The sequence below is a fragment of the Psittacula echo genome (assembly GCF_963264785.1).
Source record: "Psittacula echo genome assembly, chromosome: 4".
NCBI classification, from domain to species: domain Eukaryota; kingdom Metazoa; phylum Chordata; class Aves; order Psittaciformes; family Psittacidae; genus Psittacula; species Psittacula echo.
This window is the reverse complement of record NC_137738.1, coordinates 15,025,683-15,049,480: the sequence shown is the minus strand read 5'-3', so window position 1 is coordinate 15,049,480 and position 23,798 is coordinate 15,025,683. Positions and strand designations below refer to the sequence as shown.

General features: G+C 39.9%; 1 protein-coding gene across 4 annotated transcripts in view; it reads right to left on the bottom strand.

The window, feature by feature from the left end:
• Window positions 1-23,798, bottom strand: part of ESRRG (estrogen related receptor gamma) — a gene marked incomplete at its 5' end in the record, with an annotated part of 375,667 nt that overhangs the window by 162,500 nt on the left and 189,369 nt on the right. The window contains one exon of one of the 4 annotated variants that reach the window (XM_080615783.1): window positions 1,151-1,206. The exons of the other annotated variants lie outside the window; for them this stretch is intronic. Coding sequence (XP_080471909.1) covers window positions 1,151-1,206 — 56 coding nt within the window. Of the gene's footprint in view, window positions 1-1,150; window positions 1,207-23,798 lie in introns of those variants that run through there. 4 annotated transcript variants of the gene reach the window in all.

The following is a 23,798-nucleotide window of genomic DNA, read 5'->3' as shown; positions in this document are numbered from 1 at the left end:
ATTTCATTTAAATGCATCTACTCTAAGAGGCTTATCTAAACTAATCATTCAAATTAGCTGTAAGAAGGTAAATTCAAGAAAGCTCCTTTGGGGGGGGGGGTTGGAAAGCATGCACATACACACAAAAAAGGCAACTTATCTTTTTTATGTATTTTATCAAAAACGTGTCACTTAGTAAAAGCTGTGGAAACTGCACTCTTACATTTACAAAGGTATCTTACATTATACAGCAACCTCACAGTGCACTGACCTATAAACCACATCTGAGAGGGCCATCCTATCTCTTTTTATTTCCTTTTATTTATCCCGGAACATGACAGTGGGTTTCCCTGACTCCCCTCTTCCCAAACTGCATTCCTGCCAGGCAGGCTATTTGTTACTTCCTGTATTATTCCACCAGTATATGACCACCGCAATTCACTTTACATGTCTGGCTTAATTACAAATAGCAGTGCAATATGCAGACAGTAAGGACAGCTAGTGGGCATCTACCTATAATACACTGTCACCTCTCAATACAGCCTTTCCAGATTGCGTCTAGGGCGATGCTGGCCATTAGCTTGGGGTTTTTTCTTCGCTGTTACTGTCACACTCAGCGTAATACCAAGGTGCACGGCTACGTTAAGTGGCTCGACATCAAGAAAAATGAATCGGTGACAGCTCCCGTGATATATTCCTATTTAATCCTCTGCGGCGGGCTGAAATCAAGTTCAGGGGCCGCTGGCCCGCCCGGGTTTGTTCGGGCGCCACGCTTCCCATCGGGAACACTCCGTAAGGTAGCTGCGAAGTGCCAGCCAAGTACTGCGCCTCGTTCAAAAGTATTCTGCTCCCTTTTGTAAGGGGAAGCAGGGAGCGGAGGAACCCCTGTGAAGTACCGAACACACACCGCCCCGCGCCCGGGCCGCTCCCTCCCTCCTAACCGGAGACCGGGCGCACCTGTAAGCCTGCTCGGCCCCGGTGCCGGCCCCGGTGCCGACCGCTTGGCCACAGCAGCACCGCTCCGCGCCCTCCCCCGCGGCATACAGCCGCCGCGCAGTGCCCCGGGCCGGGCCGGGCGGCTCAGCGTTCTATACCTGCAGCCTATGCGCCTGTCCTGTTTTGTGGCGGTGCGGGGGTAAGAGGTAAAGGGAAAGCGGGGAGCGGTACCTACTCTTCCTCGTAGTGCAGGGAGAGCGGCTCCGGCAGGCAAAGTTCTACCGAATCCATGTGCGCCCGGCGACCATGCTTCGTGCGCCGTAAAGCAAAGTTTCCGTGGCGGAGCGCAGCGCTTGGCACGAGCGCGGCCGGGCGAGACGACGGCGGCGGCCGGCCGGGACCCAGAGCTCGCCCGCCCGCCTAATCAAGGGCTTAAAGCCGCGCCGGGCACTCATGAATATGAAGTAGTTCTTTACATATGCAGTCCCCGCGGCCCGGGGCAGCGTCCCATTGGTGGCGAGGAGGCCAATCAGGAGCCAGGGTGACCCGGTGCGCGGGCTGCGCGGCAGGTATAGGGGTGGGGACGGGGGGGGTGGGGGGAGTGTGGAGCGGCCTGAGGCGGTGGCGGCTGAGGGCAGAGCTCGCGTGTATGTTCGCGCTATCGCTTTTCCGCTTCCCCGGCTTCACCCATCGAAGGATCAAACGTAGAGATAGAGGATGAAGTTTGAGACGCCGTTGTCCATGTTGGTGGCGTTTCACTGTGGTGCCGTTAGGGAGAAGTCTCAGCTCAGCTCTTCTGACCGCGCCTTCCCAACCTCTCTGAAACGGCCCGGCGCCAGGGAACTTAAAACATAATAAAAACAGCAAGCGCAGCCTGCCGAAGTTTCCGGGTAACTCAACTTTTCATTGTCATGCGAGTTGTTGTGGGGGGAGGAAGGGGTGGGCTGGGGTTTTTATGCTATGTAATATATATAAATACATCTAGATTATATAAATATTATTTTGATACATATAAATATAATCGTTTTAAATATTTAAAGTTTGTTTTTTTTTTTTACTTACTAAAAAAGCCGGCATTCCTAACAAAATGAGCACTCAAATACATTCCTTAATAGCGTGGGTGCAACTGGGATCATAGGCAGGAATATATGCTCATATACAGGCATATATATTCATATACGGGCATATATATTCATGTGCAGGTTAGCTCTCTCTAAACATGGGTATATTTAAGGTGTATGCCCCATGGGAATATTGAGGTGTTTAGATGTATATATATTTAGATACAGCAAAGAGAAATAAAAGCTCCAGAACTGCTCAATTTCTTCTGTAACTGTGGAGGGATTAGAGTGGACTGACAGAACCTGCCTCATTTTAACAAGATAAGGGACTGTGCTGTAGTAGGTCTGTGTTAGTAAATCAGGGAATCCATAGACCTCTACAGAGTTTGGGGTTTTGTAAAGGGAATTTTACCAAACTGAAAGGGAAGTGAAACATGTACCCCTGTATCTATGCCTGCATAAACATCACCAAGCCCAGCTCCAGCAAACCACTTCCAGCCAGCTCAGAGCTGCTTATCTCTGTCGTATGAAAGGTCCCTGATTAAACTTGTTCTGTGAAAATGACCATACTCAAATTTAGAGACACTATTTGCACTGAAACACATGCACACACCCCTTTTTGAAAAGATCAGTCATGAACTGGGGTACATTGTTTTCTCTGAAAAGCTACTGTTTTTACTTAATATTACGACTAAGGCACCATGCTTGTCTTCCAGGTTCAAAGTGTTTCTGCCCCCACCAGTGAAAACAGATACAGGTTATTTCTGGTAAGATAAAAAAAGAATAAAGAAAACCCCACCACTTACAAGACTGTATTTTTCTAAAATTCAGTTCAACTCTGACAAAAATCTTTTGTGACTGGAACACTAACAGGATGCAAATGGCAGTCTTTTAGCTCAAAAAAAATCTGTGCAAACCCATAGAATGCATTAATACCATTCATAAATGGGAATGCAAATGCATTCTCCAAATCTCTTCCACAGCACTTTACCAAATAAATACAGCAACAAAACCCAGTTACAAAATGCTTAAGTTCAATAGACGTGTTTGTGTATGTTTATACAGGAGAGATTCCAGTGTTATGTATTTAATCTTATGTGAAGACCAGGCCTGCTTCCTACAAAAAAATGCATTCCTATGAATAAATACATGTAAGTTTAGGAATTGAAGTCACACAGCAAAACTACAGCTTGGACTACTGTACAAAAGAAGGTAGTAAAAGCTTCATTACTAGTAGTAGTATGCTGTCTGTATTGTTAAATGTGACCTCTGTAATTAAGATGTAAATTCACTCAAGCAGTGATTTAAAAAGCTCTGAAATGTAGAGTAAAATCCAAGTACTCTGTAGAAACATCAGAGACAAAAAAAAAGAACCAGTTTTTATCAAATTTTTAAATGAGAGGCATTTAATAGTGCTATTGTATTATAATATCCTCTTTAAAGTAACAATTTGATAAATATGGATTTGGGAATCAAATCAGAACTTGGATGTCTTTATGTAAAGGTATCTGTATTACTATATAAATCCAAAATAACAGTTCCTACAAACTGATTTACATGTGCACATTGGCAAAACATGAAAATACAAATATATTGTTTGCACTGAGTGTGTCTCCGAGTGTCTGTTTATACATTTATACCCAAAATTGCTATTTTACAATATTTTTATGCTAAAATGCCTTCAAATCTTTTAATGTGTATGTGTTTTCTTATTTTAAAATTACTCATAATGAATCCCCTATACATTAGGAACTTGCTCAGGTCTCTTTCCTTTATTAAGTTCCCTGAATACACCCTCCTTAATATATGACATCTAATCCATTTTGAAATTTACCAAGCACAGATAAGCTTGGCTTCTACTTTCTTTCATTTATCTCCTAAGATTATATATATTCAGGTGCTGAAATATGATGGTCTCTTTCCTTCTGTCATGGTCTGTCTTTCAGTAAGCCCTCCTTTTCATGTCCAAATTAGTTTCCCCTACCTTGTTGCCTTCTCCCCCCCACCTTCCCTCTACACCCCCAGATAATACATTTTTCGTCTCCCACTATGAACCATAACTACCTTCCTATCAACCATCTTTCATCCAAGCAAGCGGCTCTCTTCCCTGCCAGTGCTGCTTCTTGGGAGAACCAGAAATACAGTGCTGCACTTTGCATGCTGATAAACAAAGCAGTTGGCTTCTTCCCCCAGGACTGAAAGTGTCACCTCCACCAGATTGGGGCCTGGAATTCCAACTACATTCTTGCAGTTGGGTTTCACAGTTACTGATCAATTTGGGAAGGGGGGGGGAGAGGGGTTGGGGGGGAAATAAAAAAGGGTGAGAAAGAGATTACAGCGAGAAATAAACTGGTGCTAAGTGTAGCTTCATTTTTCTCAAGCTTTTTCTCTAGAGCTACATGAAAATAGTAGTAGGAAAAAGGAAACAAAAAGCAAAACAGGTATCCATTTACTGAATTTTACCAAGGGATGTAGACTAAGGACACGCACACAGATACCTGCACTAACTTACAAATAGTACAGTGCAAAATCTTACCACAAGGAGTCTATACAAAACAGCGGTAATGGAATCAGAGAGGGGAAGGAAAAAGCCAGCATGAGTGCCCATACCAGTCAAGGGGCATTACTGAGCTGCACCTACATTTCCATGTTTCTCTGTGCATGTAATTTCCTTTGTGTGCCAAACAGTACATCTTTAAGCATCTTCACATTTAAATACTGTAGACATTCCAAGGCATCCAAACGGCCAGAGTCTTAAAACACAACTACCTCAAGGCAACTAAAGAAGTAAGATTCAGTGGTGCTTTAGTACATTGTGTTAAACATGTATTTACCAAAAGGAGCAACATGCTCAAGCCACCTGGGAAGGAGCAAGAATATGGAAGAGCCTGACAGGTGCTGAGAATTTGTTTAAAAACAAATATCCTGTTACTTTTGCTAGATTATTTAATATTGCTAGAAATTTGCCATATACCATGCCACCTTATTTAAAGTCTAGCTGGAAAATACCATATTGTTTAAGGTTGGAAGGAACTACTGAAGTATCAAATGTGTGATTTGCCCTTTATTCACAGTCGCTAATTAAAGAAACACAACTCAGATGCGATCCGACTATGCTATAAGTGAGATCAACATTAGAACAAAATTGTCACTGTCTACTGGTCTTTCGTGTTTTGTGCTTCCCACTGAAAGGCACTTGGTGCATCCCTGGATACCGCTAATGAGTTAAATAAACAAACGCTACCAGAGTCCCAAATTCTGCTCACCTGTTTGTACGTAGTTGAACAAACTGTAGCAGGTTATTACTTTAAAGCCATCTGCTACTTCAATCTGTATTTAGCATTAATTACTCCTTGTTTTGATCTTAGGGAAAAAAAGAAATCTCATAACACAGTCTCCGAGTGCTCCTTGGAACTTTTCCACAGTGCATTCACAAATACACAGAGCAGGGCTTTTGGCTTTTGCCACTATGCTCTGTTCCAGTATATTAAAAACATCTCCATGAAATAACAGCAACTGCCTTACCATGTTGCTGAACTACATTCAGTTCATCTCCTCTCTCAAATAAATACTCCATATTTTCTCCTCATTTTATTTTCAAGGGCATGAGTATTTAAATGACTGCCTTCTACAGAATAGAAACTGTTCACGTTGCTAGAAATGAAAATTATTCTCTTGATGAAACACCTTTTCCAAAGCTTCCGACAAAGGGGGGGGGGGGAGGAGAATAATAAAGAGAGCCACACAAACATTGCCTGTCACCCAGCAAAAAGGGTCTATTCCCTAAAGATGATTCAGGCACACACTTCAGTATGGATATCTCACTGTTATCCCAAGCTGGTTTTTTAGTGTTAGTTTCTTCAGAGAAGCTGAAATGCATTACTGTCTCAGACAGCCAAGGATAAGATGACTGAGGGAATTCAGTTGCTCTGTTTAATTAATACAGGATTATTTCACTTTCATTTTGTGAAGCTAATAATATGACTGGTGGAATGTCAGTAAAAATTAAATCATAAACTAGTGCAGTACCAAAGGGAAAACTTACTTTAGTTATGGAGTATTCCCAGTAGAAATCTTGCAAATCTTACACATATTTACACTGATAAAATACCACATGTACTTCATGGGATACTGCAAGCTTTTTGCAAACCTTGTGGTATGGCTTTACAGAGCAAGCGTTAACATTTTGAGATCATACATTAATAAATGAGTTGCAGTTATATTGTTTCTTGAATGTTAAGCATCACATATTAAGCACAGAAACACTTTCAAGGTCAATGTCCTATTTTGGACCTTTTCAACAGCTGTGATACTATGATAATCACACTTAAAATATTCCTATAGAAAGAGTAAATTAGCCCTGTTCACTGGAAGGATTATTATGATAAACAACAAATCCAAAAGAACAAATTCAGATTTCTATTTTTTTTACTCTCAACACAATGAATTTGCTTTCTCTTGCTGTGATGGCTTTTCCATCCAGGAATTAAATAAATCCACATTTTTCTACGCTTACTTTACCTTTCAGGGTTTTTTTGGAGGCCTCATCTATGTAAAAATACCTTCCTCAAAAAGCACGTGTACTCTGTTAGAACTAAAACATTCCAGTTTACATCCCATTCTATCACCTATACAAATACAGTACCCCACTACACCAGAGGGGAAAGAAGAAAACTTGGCATCAGCAGCTATTACTAAGCAAGATTAGGGGTTTAGCTCCACCTAATCGAGGGATGAGACGTGTCCCTCAGAGGGTCTCTTTGCACTTTCACCAAGCCTTTCTACCTGACTTCAAGCTCCAAGCCCTAAAAATAGAAGACGAAGAAGACGGAGTGCAAATATTCCCCCAGTGAAAACACCAATAATCCTTCCTGTGAGCTGACATAAATTGCTTGTTACACTGCCCTAGGATATCATGGCTTGAAGCGAGAGCGTGTGCATGCACACACACAGAGCCACCAACCATCCTCAAAGCTTTTGTAAGTGTATTTGTGCATGTCCGTGTCATAGAGGCCCCTACGACATCTGACGTGGAGCTGGAACACCTCCTGTATGGAACACATTCCCTCTAGCCTGCCTTTTTTCCACCCTGACTGTCCCGGCCCATCTTCCATCACTCTTCTTCCTTTTTCTCCCCCTGCTTCCCCTCCACTGGCATTTTTATTATTAATGTTATTGCTATTATTACTGTCCAAGCATAAGCTGATCCACAGGGGAGCCTGTGTAATTTAACCCCTCAAGCACTAAATTCCTTCACATGTGCCAAAGACACAGGTTTGTTGTTGCCTCCAGCAATATCCCAGGAAGACGAGTGATGGCGGTGTCATATCATCACACAGCGACTTAATCTATTGCGACACCCAGGGAACGGGTAACTGAAGAGATTTACAGAACATGCTCTCAGACTGAATACAAAATGTTATACACTTTACCAACAAACTCAAGTCACAGGAAACAAAGTGAAACAGATTTTTGCCCTCTTACGGCTGATGGTTTCCATGATCGCTTTATCCAGTCCCACCACCCCATTACTTGTCCCACTGTACATCTTCTGGCTATACAACTCTTGTTTCAACATTTTTGTTCTCCCATCTTTGTTCTTCTCATGTTCTCTGATTACAAACAGCCAGATCACGTTGAACTGCCAGGTAACATAGCCTCAAATATCTTCTATCCATATGCTAGATGACTGAAACCATCACTTACACCAGGGTTATCCCTACATGTCTGACATGTAATGCATGCTTTTTAAAACAATAGATTAAAGGGGTTGTGCTTTTTAAAGCTGCTAGAAATACTAAATTAAACACAATTTCTAATTGAATTTCTAAACAAGAAATACTGACAAGCAGGAAAGCATCTATTTTAAGTACTGAAAACCCAACACCCGATCTGCTTGCCAAGCAGGGGCTTTCTGCATGGGTGCACTACTTTTGTTATCTATAACTATTAAGGAATAAGTCAATATAATATAGAAGTATGCAACTGTTCTCTCCAAAATTGAGGTGAGAGTCTCTATCTTCCATCATTTCACTGATCTGGGAAGAAAGAATTTGCCACAGAACTCATACTCGAGACAAACCAGAGTAGTGAAATGTCCTCAGCTCAGGATAACCTGGTGAATCAGAGCTTTCGTCATGGCAAATCAACCACTCTAAAACAGTCAGAAGAAACTGGTAACAAAGGTTGAGTGCACATGGTCAAGAGTAGACGAAGCCTCCTTCCCCATAAAGTACTAGCTACCCTTAACTCACCCCTAGACACCCCAGATCTAAAGAAGGTAGAGACTTCCATAATGAAGGTCACTGAAATCTGTCCCTGTAAGTAAGAGAACTCATTTTTCTTTCTGCATACATCCCTTCTTTTAAATGCATACATCAGCTGCCTGAGCCCTCAATATTGTAAACTTTGTAAAGAGGCATATTTAGACTCCAGGCCAAATGATTTCTTGGACACACAAGCACAAGAAGACATTAAGCACATCTGGTACTTTTCCCCCAATCATAATATAAAGAGACCTAATATAAAGGTTTTCATGAATATACAGCTCCCAGATGGGTAACTGTACTGTTCCAAACAAATGGGGAATTCACACCAATTGCTCTTTTCCGAGGTCCTGCAGCTCTATCCACCTGAAAGTCAAAAGATCTGATGCTCCTAAAGGAAGCCTTTAAGCCTCAGGTGTACTGAAATGCTGTTTACCACTCCTACATTCATTTCCCACTTAGTGATCAAAAATATATCAGTATATCCAACACAAGTGCAACAATCCTGCTATCTAGTAAACTTGGTACACTAACATTTAATGGGATCATACTAACATCTTTAATACAATACATAAGAATCACACATTAACAAAAATGCCTGTGTTACATTATTACAATGAATGCTTTTTTTTCTGGTATTAGTAAATACGATTAAATGAACAATATAATCATAGTGACATCCTTCTGCAGCTGAAGCCTTCTATTATCACTATGTTTCAGTCCTATAGGAGCTTCATTCCTATTGACCAGACAGTTAGCCCTATTCAATTATTCAATCTCACATCAATGGATTTAGCTCTATATATAATGGTTAAGGTGTAAATGTTATGTGTGCACTCTTTCAGCTTAGTTCATGTACTTGCAAATTTGGATGTATATTCTAATTTCCCTTTTAAGAAAGATGCAAATCTTAAGTTTTCATCTTAGTTTTTGGTTTGTTTTCTCTCACCAGATCTCCCTCCATTTCAGATCTTATATTTCCAGAAACTCAGCTTAACTTTCCTATGATGAAAATTTCTGTCTTTCACAGACAAAAGGGGAAAAGTGAGAATTGTAATTATTTAACTGTGCTGAATAAAGCAATAAAATAGCAGTATGACTTTTAAGCAGATCCGGTCAATATTTTCCTGCTACAACCCTCACTCAAGGTGTGAATTGATCCAGAAAGTACAGCCTTTAGACTTACTGCACTACTGACACTTGTATCGCAAACAATTTCTTTCAATTACTGCAGATGTGTGCATGTGTGCCTATACCTATACCAAACACACACGTAAATGCGTTATAGGCTCTTGGTTATCCACGTATATTTACACACCAAAAATCAGTAGTAAGAAGCTGAACCAACGCGTCTGTGGAAGTGAACGGCTCCATCTTTCATTCTGTGTTAAATGCCTTACTTCCTCTCACCTCCCAGCTAGATTTTACATTCCTTTCTCAGACAAACGCACATTTACTTGGGTAGCCCTCCCCCCTCCGTAAAGGACTGTAGAACAGATTCCTGATTACCTGCTTCCTGAAAGCACATCCATTTTTGTGCATCTAGAAAAGAAATCTAATACTAGCACCATAATACAGTACATTTACTGACCAGATAACCCAGAAGAACACAGCACTTATCTGAGCATGAGTTCAAGCAATACTAGTCAATGAAATAGGGATTTCCTAGGGAACACCCTTGCTGTTAGCTGACTTGAACCCAGCCAAGACTATGTTCAAAACAGCTGAAGTTTATAAGCATGAGGATACTAGCAGGGAGCTATTATAACAAGAAAATCTAAAGCAATTCCTGCACATAACTATTACAATGTGACTGTTAAGAGACAGGCAAGAATTTCCCTAATATTGTCAGGGAAACAATAGGCTTAAAAAATTGGAAAGGCTTTTAGAAATAAAATACCAAAGGAAAAGTCGCAGCTCAGTCTTCCTACTGACCTGTTTATTCCAACTTCAGATTATTTGAGGCATTAACATAAACTGCACCAAGTCTTATTAAAGGCTATATCTGTACTCTTTAGCACTGTTTGCATTTGGTACACATATTTTCAGAACGCTAACAATCTTTATTCAGTGACAAATTTGGCAGAAAAACAAGAATCAGTTCTCTTTTAATGTTATTTTTCTAAACCTGATTGAGTTAGATCCTTGGATCATGCTTTGGAAGATGCAACTCAGACATTATGAATAAAGTGAGGCACTTAAGCAAATCAGACTTTTATTCTTCACCCACTGAGAAGCCTGAGATTTAAGATGAAAGAGCTGGGCTGCTTTTTTCTTTTCTTATCCTGCAAGGTCCCTTCATTTTCCCTGTTTTCCCAGTAGATTTACTTGTAAATCTGGTGACAGCCACATTTGAAGTCCTGAGGTCTGACTCCTGACCTCAGCTATGTTAGCCCTTCCCTGCAGAAGAACTACCCCTTGGATCACTGACTTGCTATTATTCTATGGTTAATAGACCTGAGCTGTGCAATATTTTTTATCTGGCTACAGTCCTATCTCTAAATTCTCTATTTTGAATGAATACCGATTTTGTGACACGAAGTCTGCTATATAATGAAATGCAAACAATGAAAAGGCTAAATCAGTTTACAAAAAATCTATTTGTCAAACAGTGCGGAGATGCTCCCAATTTAGTCTGAGCAGTGCATGCAGCTCTTGATAAGGGAGTTTAAAACCAAGCCGTTCCACTGCATAGAAATAAAAAGCATCTGCACAAGAGATACCTTTTCTTTTGGAGTATCTTCCTTATAACCTGTAGCTAATTATTAATAATTAAATAAATAAATAAATTTAATTATTCCCCCCAACCCCCTTTGGATTCTGCAGGAATTTTCCAACAGCCAGGAGCACTGTTACAGTAGGTAACAGCAAACGCCTCCCCAGTGCAGTCCCCTTATGTCACATTTGCATTTCTATTCAGCTACATTGCCTGACAATGAAGCAAATGGGTCTGCCTTATCTGTACAATTCTGGACAACAGAGATTTCTAAGCCATACAAAGGAACGAGCTTAACATGCAGCACTCAACACCTCCGTGTGCTTCCCTCCCTCCCCGCCTTAGCCCTGTGGGGAATGCAGCCACACAAACACCTGAGCACACCAAAATCTGAATCCCTGATACGGGATGCGAAAAGGAATCGGGTAAAAGAATACACATAAAATAACATTAAAAAAGCTATCGAGACTTTGAAGGAGCTTGCCAGCCTCGAGGAAGAAAACAGTCCCAACCCTCAAGATTCTCAGGCTTTGTTTGGACCGTAACAGAGGAGTAAAAAGAGTGTCCCTGGAATGTAAAAGTAGATAATAATCTAGTCAACCATTTGTGACTCCCACGGTCCCTTTTAGGCAGGTATTTAATACAGCAGATGAAATCCAGAGATCGTTTTTATCAGGGAAATTTCATATCACCCTAGTTTTCATTAGAAAACCTTTAGCAGCTAGGCTGGCTAACTCTTGCCATTTCATTGCAGTAGGAGGAAATTTCTGGCTAATTCCTTCAAAATTAATATCGTATCATTGAAAAGTCAGAAGTGACACAAAAAAAAAACCCACCCTGCAGAAGCTGAAACCTCCAGATCAAACTTGTGTTATGACAGGACTTAAGCCAGGCAAGGGCTTTAAACAGCAAGGGAAAAAATCACAGTGACACAGTCCTAGAGACACATTGGCTTTAGTCCGGATATGAATGTACATTTATATATACACACACACATACACACATATATATACACACACACATATATATACATTTGTACACTTTGCTCTCAGGGTAACAAAACAGGCTTTGTGCACATAATTTGGAGTTCGAGAAACTTCATTGTGGTGGGGGCTACCCACATACTATTTGTACATACAGAAGTAAGCTAGGTTAGCAAGCATGGAGAAGGCGGTGAGAGTGTATGTCTCTCTTTTCATCCTACTCAGTATATCCTAAAGCACAATACACATTTTAACGTAGCATGCTGAATTTTGCATTGCTAGCTTATACTTTAATTGTCCTGAACTTCCAGGAAAGGTTATTCTTTGCTGTGGAACAAATGCTAAATTTCTCCCCAGAGGTGGTTGCAATGAGGAGTGATTCTCTGTCTTTTTCTCACTCAGACAGTTTTGAAGATTTACAGGCATGAATATCATCACGTTAACATAAAATGATATTATTATTGCCAAAAAACAAGGCACTTAAGCACAGAGACAGCGAGGCATGTAGAATGCTTACTTGGATTCAAAGGAAACACGAAGCTCCTTAAAGCAGGCCATTGTTTTCGATTTTACTAATACTGATGCTTCAAAAGCTGCTGTCTATTGTTGCCTTTGCATGAGCTGGAGCAGGAGGTTAGAGTACGTTCTGTCTCTTCAAGTGTTAGTAAAAGAACAGCCAACTTTTATAATCTGAAAGCACTGAAAATGGCTTTATTGCCGAGGAGGTATGAAACTACCAATTGTCCTGGTATCATGATGTCTTAAAGCATTGCAGATCCTTCAAATGCTGTCAAGGTGACAGATCACTTTTACCCTCAGCTGTGGAGGCATATGAGCGAACTTCACACAGGCATGTGCATATGGTGCAGCGCAGAGCAAAAATCAGTCCTTAAACTTGCTATGATAAAAATAAAACTGAACAAAATTAAATAATTGCTACTGACATGTCAGTATTTTAAAACATTTTTCCAGACTGCTGTGTTAGAGATAGTATGAGATGTCACATACCACTACACTGTTGGAACTACTAATACTAATACAGATGGAAGAGAGCTACAGTGGCTAGATAGTTAAGAAGTAACTCAGGAAAACGTTTTCCACAGATTGGTCCAAGGCCTGCTTTAACCTCAAGTCAGGTCAGGCTTACATAGCATACATATACAACTGAAAATAACACCTTACCTCTACCCCCTTATGAACATGCAAGGACACAATTTGTAGAATACACCTTGCTGGCTCCATACGTAGTTTATGCCCATGTACTGCATCTTGAAGATACCCATTATAATGGTTTCTACAAGCCTGCTGCTTCTGAGGCAGAGTAAGCAACACAGCTGAACAGAAGGATTAGATGAGGAATTCAACTAATTAATGAGCCTTGCAGGCAAAATATCACTTCTTCTGCTCTTTGGGGCATTTACAAGGTCAGATGTTTGGTTTTGTTTGGGTTTTTTATCCCAGTTAGTCAGGTCAGACTCACTGTCTGTCAACATGCACAAATTTGTAAGACAATAGAGGCTATGTATTGTAGCCCCACTATCAAGCCAAACAATGTAGTATCTTTTGTCTGATTCCCACAGTAAGGGAAGAACTGCTCTGGCCAATTCAGCTTTATAAAAATATGCTTCTCTAGTTGTTACTTTGCTCCCCTTTGGGTTTAGAATTATGAGCACAATATTTCCCATTTAAGAAAATACTCTGGAACACAACTTCAGATATTCTGGAACACAGCTCCATTCCACAGTCCCACTCTGCTGTCTTTCTGATCGCTTTTCTGAGCATCACATGGCACAGTTTTCTTCCATCTGCCAGGGAAGTTTCCCAAAAAGTCTACCAACTTCAAGAAATGAGTAATCTGAACAGGAGACACGTTCAGCTAGAACACAGAAAAATGGTCAGCACAACTCATCTGTTTCTCTAGCAATATGTGCACTGTTACTATCCAATGGCCTCTTTGGTAATAAACTGGTCCCACCTCCCATCTGCTCTTCTTGCTGGCCTCCTGCCACTTCAGCCTCAGTCCTTTCCTGTCTTCAAGATGTCATTCAACTTCACTTGCTCCCCTACCCATTTGTTCCTCTTTCCAAGTGAGATCAAGCATACATCTTTCTATGTCTCTCGCTCCAGCCTTTAACTTCTGCTCCATCTTTTTAGTAAGTGTCTATGTTTCTGCTCCATTTATCATGGTTGGCAGTATGCACTATGCAGGTGTCAAGGAAACCAAGGGAGAGTTCGCTATTCATGATATTGCCTTTTCAGCCTTCCTGTGGCTTGCCATTGAGTGTCAGCTCCTTAACACTAAGCTATACGTTGAGAAGAATGTGTATCAGTTAAAGACAAATTACCTTAAGCCAAGGGCACATAAAGAAACAAGGCTGCTTTAAAGTTAGTCTTATCCAGCCTCACTCTGATCGCTAAACTATTCTTCCTTTTATTTGAGTTTTTTATGTCGTCTCTACAGCGTTTTTCCTTACAGGCTAAAAATAAGAGTACAAAAGACTGCATGATGTGGGACAGAACACGCATGTGGTAATACAAATGCCTAACACATGACTTTAGTAAGTGCTTCCTTTTCGCATCAATATGGACTTGTGTTTCACTAAATGCAGTCCAGCTCTCAGAAAGAAACATCTTGGACTCAGCAGGACAAAATTCCAAACTACATCAGAAATAAATGGGATCCACCCATCCCCTTCACTGTCTTCAGCAGAGAGGAGGCACAGCCTCCCTTGAGAGACCTGTGTGGTCGCTACCAGCTAGACCCATTGTTTTTAAGGACAGCACTCAATTCCACAAGCATACAATGAACAGCAAAACCACGGATCCTCAAGAACTGGTTTTATTCACAACTGAGAGAAACTTCCCCATACATGCTATACTTCATACAATCACAGAATCAACTAGGTTGAAAAAGACCTTTAAGATTAAGTCCAACTGTAACCCCAGGACTACCAAGCCCACCACTAAACCATGTCACTAAGGGCAAACTGATCTCCCCTTATGGCTGCCCCTCATGATCTCCACTCGCAGTCACCCCTCATTTCCCCTCCACAGTGGCCCACACTGTATAGCTGCTGCACCTTCCTCATGGCCACCCCTCATCTCCCCGATGATCTTCCCTTCAATACAATACTATGCATCCTTTAAAGCAAGCCTGCAAAATGGTTCTGTGACTGGCAGAGCCCCATCCACCAACTTTTCACATAATAGTGAGGACTATCAATGTAATCAAAACCATAAAACTAAGGGCTTAACATAAAAATCTAGTTTACTGCCCTGCAAAATTTCTCAAGGAAGTAGTTTCATGTTTTTCCAAAACAGTAAATATTATGTTGCAATTTGAAATTCAAATATGAATGTTTAGATGAGACAGTTCCCGAAACTTCCTTCTTTTGCTAGAAGGCAACAAAATATATTCCTGTCCTCTGATAAACTGTATCATGTTACTCTGAGACCACTATGCAAAGTCGTCTCTTAAAGAAAACAGTAGAATATACAATGGCTTTAAGTACTGTAACCCATTTTTTGTTGCTCTTGTACCACCTGAAAAGAACCCCACCCCTAGAGAAGCAGGTCAACAGCATGGAGCAGGTCAAGGTTACGGCTGAAAAGGCAGAAAAGTGCAGGATACACACTGCGAACGAGTAACACAACTTATTGGGCAACACACGTGGCACATTACGAGCAACAGCCAGATTACAATGATGTCATGAAGGGATACCTCTCGTACCTTGAAAGACGAGGACAGCACAAGACAACAACCCATCCAATTATCTCTATTCTTCATCCTTCAGTCAACTATCTCAAGCACAGGGGATCACCCTCTTAAATCAATCCTACGTTAATTTCATTTATCCCTTTACAGATATGCTCATTTTATTCTGGTCCACTCGGCATCGGGCACAACAGAGAAAAACCTGAACATAAAAGTCCAGCAGCCTCTGTCTGTAAGGAGCTACCACATATTTTCCTTGTCATATCCTCTCGCCTTCACCAAAGTGCCATTAACCAGCCTCTGTGGCAAAAAAAGCTATTTAGTACCCTGTGCCACCATGTGCAACGGGGCAAATACACATCCCATTGACCACCACTCCATAGCTGGTTGCACTGTCTCTCTGGTTCGACAAGTCTGTGCTGATGGCACCTGTTAAAGCTGCTTCAACTAAGCTGTTCTGCATTTGTCTGGCTGGATTTGGACTTCCCAGATCCCTGATTGAATACAAAGTGATTTGAAAAAACAGTGTTTGGCAACAAGCACAGTGGGGAGTACACTGTGTGTTGGTATACAAGAGCACAATGTGTTCTTCATAACATCACTGAGGGAGCATGCTGCTCAAATCTCTCTGCTGTCGAGATCAAAATGGTCTCTTTTGTTGTCAGCTGTTTATTAGCAGCTGTTTAATGTAATTCCAAATGATCTGCTTGAATGAAGTTGTCATTCTTGTAGTTCACTTTAACGTAGTTAAAAAATACCCAACTGCACAGCTTGGCTATGTTATTTTTCTATTGTTCTTCTGAAAAGTTGCACTCTCTTGTATTTTTTTCTGGCCTGTCAGAATAATAAAACTGATTTCTCAAAATAAAACATTAATTGAAGAGGGAAAAAAAGAGGCAAAGGATCAAATACTTATTTCAAAACACTCTCCTTTCGGACACTTGAGAATGGTTTGATTAAAACTATCTTTGCTACTAAAAGAAGCAGAAATAAGAAGTGAACTTGTCAGCAAATACATGAGCAAAAAAGAATTTCTGTAAGTATTTCAAGACATTCTCCTCGTATGGGGTTATAAATTATTTTACTGCATTTCACAATGAAAAGAAAGTTGTTGCAGAATGTTGATAATAGTGAAAAAAAACACACACACTCTCCTTGATGAAGTAGTTTAGCTTACAGGAATAAGCTTTTACAAAGTGCATGGGTTCTGTTAAAATCTGCTTGATACCAAGAGTGATAATAAGGGCCATAATCTGTAAAAATATTTGCAGTTCTATGATGAACAATAGAGGGCACTAATGCTTCTAATCTGGCAAATGCATCACGAACCAGACAAAACAGCAGTGATACTTGTAGCACACAAACCACATCATCTATGCTAAATACGTAGATAGCAGAGGATTTCTCTGTCTCAGAAAAGTTCTTTTTGTCCTTTAAACTTCCCTCTTTTTTTTTTTTTTTTTTTGTCTGCAGAAAGTAGGATGTGATAACACACTAATGCTTGCAGCCTTTTAAAGTGTCGTTTTCTCTTGTTCATTGCACAAAGCAGATGCAACTTTTCCTCATACAAATCCCTCTTCTGTGTACTTTCTCACCACATACTTCTCTGTTTACCTATAGCTCTGTACAATAGTTCAAGGTAAAGCAATTCCAATGATAAATGCAGAAGCCAAAGGATATTTAACATGCGTGTTACCTATGTTCCCAGCAAGCTGATGTAGAAATACAGGCTACAGGCATCAGCAATTGAGTGATACTGGGGTACCATCTAAAAGCTCTGTGTTGGGAAGGCTTATCAGGGGATCTTATGCCACTAAAGCATTTTAAGCAGTTTCACTTGGCTCTGAAAAGATGCAGCTAATTAAAGTGGTACTATCCATAAAAGGCAGATTCAGAGCAGGTATTTTAGTAAGGTTCTGCATCTCAGACTACCTTTTCTCTATAAGCATTAGAACCGCTAATTTAGAAAACAATTCTTTTTTCCCAGAATAAATCTCAAGAAGATAAAAACTTGGTTAGAACTGCTAGCAGCTAAAGACTGCCTTACCTTTTTTAAATGCTTACCAGTCTCTCTCATTGCTATTCAAAGAAACAGATTTATTTTCTCAAACCTCGGAGACTGAGACTTTGGCAAGAAAGACTTAAATACCAAACACCAACTAACAGATTGTTGCTAACAGTGTGAAAAATTGGTAAATGCACTTTGATTCATTCAGAATAACTGTTATCTGGAGAAACATAATAAATACTAATATCATGGTTGCAGTAATTTCAGCACATATCTTAAATGAAAAATGAAACATATGTCCCTAGATGCACTGCAGACAGCAAAGGCTTCGTGAATTGCATGGCTTAATTTTATACTCCTCAATTTCAGAAGTGATGCATCAGCTTTTCAAAGATACCAAACTGTAGCAGCTCTTACAACGTTAGCATCTTGTCCAAGTCAAACGATACAGCTTTAAGGCCACATTAATAGCTAGGCTCAAATCTGAAAGCTGGACTCAAGTCACTTCCCCTACAAAAGCAAGATATACACAATCAGAGAAAATAACTCAAATATCTGTCCTGAATCAGTATGAAATGTAATGAGTTTCCACCTTCAGATCTGGAACATTTAAAGTCTTTCTGGCTGCCTATCAGAGACAGCCAATGCAAGTACTAGGTGTTCTTTATTTGACTATACTGAAAAGGTCAAAAGCCTACACACTATTCACCCAACCCTTGTCGGAGTTTTCTGACGTCAAAAGATTATTCCCTAACTTCAAAGGGGTTTGTGTTGTCTGCTTTATTTGTTTTCCTTTTTAAATATGACCTTAATGCAAGCATTCTGCCTTTTCTATCTTTATTTTTTGTGCCATTGAAGAGACTGGCCTTTGCATATTTCTCCATTTCCTTCAAGCACTCATAAATGGCTCCAATCTCCAGTCATAAAAGACAATGCCAACAGGTAACATACAAACTGTGCTATGATGGATTATCATTCCAATTCAGCACATTATATTAAGTGCTGTCATACCGATGACACTCAATTGTGTCTATTTTGAGAGGCAAGTAACAGCCAGACACAGGCAGTACCTGTGATGCCACCCAAAACAAAATGAAGCATATTGCTTATTCCTGTGCTAAAAGTGTAAGCAAGGGACAAAAGCCATGGATTTGGCCAAGACATTTTGCATACAACAAAACTGCCGTGGGCCAACAGGCATATAAATACACAGACAATACATATGTATAGCACTGGATAAAGAAGAAATGTTTAAATATAGGATAAAGACAGTAGCCTTTGATGAGCAATATTTTAAAGAATTATTTTGAGCGACTCATTGATGATTTATCATAGAAGTCTTAACCCCTTCAGTAAAGAAAAACTATTGCATAAAAATTCAAGTTTCTACCAGTTGCCCATGCACCATAAATTTTCCTTCCCTAGCCTTCAGCAGCTCAGTAATGACCACTACCCCTGCTATCACCCTGTATGTCACACTTGGTTGTCTTCAGTCATTGCTTGTAGCCCTTACCTAGGTCAGAAGCTCTGCTGGCTTTAGCGTTTCTCTTTCCCCCTAAGTCCTAAAAGTATTCTTAAAAAGTAAGTTTGCCACAACACTGCTGGATAGGTAAAACTATAGATTCCAGATACTTTGAAGGACACGTGGTATGACTTGTCTCTGCTACTTGAGTCCATCTAAATACCGAACCCCCTGACTCAATCACCGGATCATCTCACTAACTGTCAAATCATCATTGTCCTGTCATTCTCCAGGTTAGACAATACTGTATGCAAAGTGATCAAGATACCAACTCAATACAGGTATTAGAATTTACTGGCTCCTAACCTACAGTTTATTTGATGCATACTTATAAATATACTGGGCAAATTTTATTACTAGTTACATCACTAAATCTGGACTCAAAAGTTATTTACTTAAATAGAGTTAGAATGGACTCATACCAGCACAAAACTAATCTAGAGACTAATGAAATAAGAAAGGACCTTTATCAAACACTGATTCCAGCAAGGTCATTTTTATTCTTTTCCTTTTATTATTGACCTGCCTGGACTAACAACCAACATAGCTCGGAAACATGTTAGGAAATACAGTTAAGCACAACTGCTGAGATGCTTGCAACTTCCAGAAAACATACAAAGTCCTAGAAAATGTATATATATCACCCCCATAATGATTTTTACAGAACTTTTAGACCATCTTTGTGGAATGAATTCAGATGCTAGCTACAAAATGTCATTGCAGGAAATACTATAAATGCTATTTCTTTCATTTACTTCACTTACACCCTTCACATTTTTCTGCAACTAATTATTTGATGTCCATCCTTGGTCTTTATTAAAGGGGACTATGTTAAAAACCAATCAGGCAAAAAAACCCAGAAAACCCCAAGCTGATGCAAACAAAAGTAAACTCAACAAAAACTTCTCTGGCCTTAAAACTAGGTGAACACCAGACCTCTCTTACACCTTACAGCATGAGGGGTAGTTTATCTATTCTGAGAATAAATCTCACCAAGGATTTTTCCTCCAAAAGAGAAAAGAAGGAGCGAGATGAGTGGATGTTGGCATCGCAAAGGTGTACCATTACAGATGCCTGGCATCAGTGCTGGCCCCTCTTTGTACCAGTGAGACTTGCAGCACTGAATGGGCAAGTGCATTCCACTTTTCACAAATCTCTAAAGCAATAGTAAGTTCTCAAAGCAAGAAACTGCAGAGTGGATCCTTAGAGCCAGAAGTATTCTCCTGCTAACCCTCCCAGTCCTTCCATGTCAGTAATGCAGAATTATTAGCTTAGAAATAATTTTGTACTCCTGATGCCTAAGTGTAAACACAGAAAGGCTGCTCCATCCTTAAGAAATTATGAATATCCTTCCTTTTAAGCAGGAACCATGGGAGGACATGACTTTGAAGTAGGTTTTTTTCCTTTTTTTCTTTTCCATAAGCAATATACAGAAGTTCAATTATTCATAAGAGAAACTAGTCATGTAAATAAGGTCCGGAAGATGGAGCACCATGTTGCCAAAACACATCTTAAAGCACAAAAGACCATTTCAGCCTAGCCCTTGCTAGGAGAGTGCAATTGCAGGAATTCTGGCTGGAGAAGGCAGGTTCATAAATCAGCATTTACACCATGTAGGGAGACCGCTTAGAGCAAGTTAGAACATACAGTGTGAAGTTTTACAACAGGAGATTTACAACAGCCAGAGTCGATAATGCAAAAAACAAAACCACAGAGCACCTGTCTATCAAACGATAGCCTGAAAAGCAAAGCACAGGTCTCTAAAATCAAGTCTACGGGAAACCGATGCTTTGATTCCTCCAGAAAGGCTGAGGTGTGTGAGGTGCAACTGTATTCAGGGGATTCACTAATGCTTTCGGTATGTCTTCATAAGGAGTATCTCCTGCTCTTTAAAACAGCAATTCTGCCTGCTTCAATCGGAAATGGGAAATGATTTAGTATTTGTTGCTAGTTATTTATAAGAGATCTACTCTAGATTACTCCTGCTTGAGTGGCATCAGAAATGGCTCCATTCCCCAGCAGTAGTCTACTTCAGATGGGAACCTGACAACCTCTACTTAGTGTGTCTTTCATAGTACACAATGAAGTGTAAAAACTGCTGTGAAAAAGCCTGTGTTTCAAAACAAACCATTTTGGTAATAAGCACTTAAAACCATTTTTATTAATATATTTCTTTGTGTACAAAACAAAAGCTTAATGCTACAACAGGTCTTTGACAATGGTTTTGTTTGTCTTTGGGTTTTCCTTTCTTTAAATTAAGTATGTTTTTAGACGGTCCAAAATACATTATTGAAATAAAGCATTAATGTGAGGCTTATGAAAAGGTTGTTTTTTCCTCCTCATCACAGCTTAATAATGTGGGGTTTTCAACCAAAAAGCTTAATCAAAATCCAAAGTGGAAATCCTAAATTAGTAAATATTGAATTTAACCACTTTTATATCTCAGGTATTAGCAAATACCTTTGGTCTACAGAGATACAGCCCCTTCTAATCCTTATCTGAATTTGCAATTAAGACTTCAGAGCTACAGATATCTGTACACAGCTCTGTACACAGCTCTGCTCTCTTATTTTTAAATGATTGGACCCAAATCAAATCAATCTTCAAATGCATTGAAAAGTAAATGTCTGATGTCTAATTGAGCTCATAGATAACACTCTTTTTAATACTGTTAATGCTTAGTGTGGGCTTCACACAGACAGGAGCAAGGGAAGGGAGTTAGAGAAAATCCACACAGAAAACGTCATTATATTATTACTGTGCAAGTCCTTGGTATAAAGATAGAGTAAAGCTAATATTTACAAGTTATTTGCCTTCCCCCCCCAATTCTAAATGCGTTAGGAGTTAGATTCTTCTCTGTCGCTAATTGTCACCTCCAATAGGACATTGTAAGAGCCTGAAAATGAAGCACTTATGAGTTTTCTTTTCCAATCTCTTGTGGGCTTCTCTCAGTTTATCGCAAATGAACAATCGTGTTGGAAGGGGCACCGTCTGTTTAATGTCATTAGTGATTGTTTCATAAAACAAACAGCCGCTCCGCCATTCTGCTGCAGTTAATCTTAAATCTAAACGTGGCGGCACTTGGGGAGAGTCTCAAACATGGTTTGTTCTAACCAATGCAGGGCTCTTAATCTATTGCAAGTCAGGGCGCTTATCTCTCTGCTCAGTTCAGAGCAGTGATTTCTTTGTCCAAATATCAAACCAAACCCAGTTAATATCATGCTTCCAGCCTTTTCCCAAAGATTTTTCCTCCCTAAATTGTGGCCAAAGACTAAGGCATATTTGTTTATTGCTTATACCATTTCATGCTTATTTTTCAATATTGGCAAAGTCAAACTATTTCCAAGTCAGTGCACAAGGGTATTTCAATGAGCTTAATCAGCCAGGTGAACTGATAAATTGGAGATTTATCTAGTTGTGCTGGAAAATCTTTCATTCTGGATTAAGCCTATATGACACATGTCTTCGTAACAATTGAGGATTTCATATAAACGGCCAGTCCGAAGGGGTATTAATCACCTTAAACTTTTGTTAATGCTTATGGAAACAAAGGTTGCCCATCACTTCATGGGATCAGGTTTATAAGAGCAGTCATTAAGACACAAAACACCACACCAGAAAAGAAACAACGACAACCAAACACAGTACTGAAGAAAATTTCACGATAGCTTTTCCCCAGTGCCTAATACCATATCCCTCCTTGAGAAAAATGAGAACAAGCTTATCCCATATGCTTTTCAGTGCTACCACACCCTCAGCTGGTACACAAGGATAGGCATATTTTGGCAGGAATATGACAACACATGTTTATAAAGGTGCTTCTGAAAATACAGAGATAGTATCTACAATGTACATGTATACAATAGATTTTAACTCTCAGTTCTTTTAGATCTGCTCGAGTCTAGCATGAATGTCCAAGTCCTGGATTTGGAACAAATGCTTATGTATGCTCATGTAAAGCCTGAAGAAAAAAGGTTCTTTAGAACTGGTGTTAATCTGAATGAGTGGGTCTGAGTAATGGGACAAACACCCCTGCTGGCAAGTGCTCATGTGGTCAGGGGGATGAAAAAATAGTTTTGCTGCTCTAGGAAAGCCTGAAGCATTTTTTTGGCCATACTGTTACCAAAAGAAAAACCTTGACAGCAAAAGAATCCTGAGCATTTGTTCACACACAAAAAAGAAGGAAATAAAAGAAGTCAAGTAGGATTAATGTTCACACCTTTGAAAACTCTTAGAGGAAAGCAAAAGTTGTGGCAGGCAACACCGGCAGGCAGGTATACCAAAAAACATCTAAAATGACACAATACTAATGCTTATATAGTTTTTGTATATATTCCCTGGTTAAATTCAGCAAGCTGAGCTACAGATACATGTCAATATGATGCAAGTATGCAGATTTTTTTCTCTCTCCTTTTAGAAAATGCAAAAGAAAACAAAATGAGTGATACACGTGAGCTCTTATGTGGTCTGTCCCTCAGTACTGGTATTAAACTTCCCTAATAAACACAAACAATTGTCTTTTTATTTTATTTTTCAACACAAAAAATAAAGAAGGGAGGGGGGAAAGGGAGAAAAATAAATTCAACTCCTGTTTTTCCACATCTTCCTATAA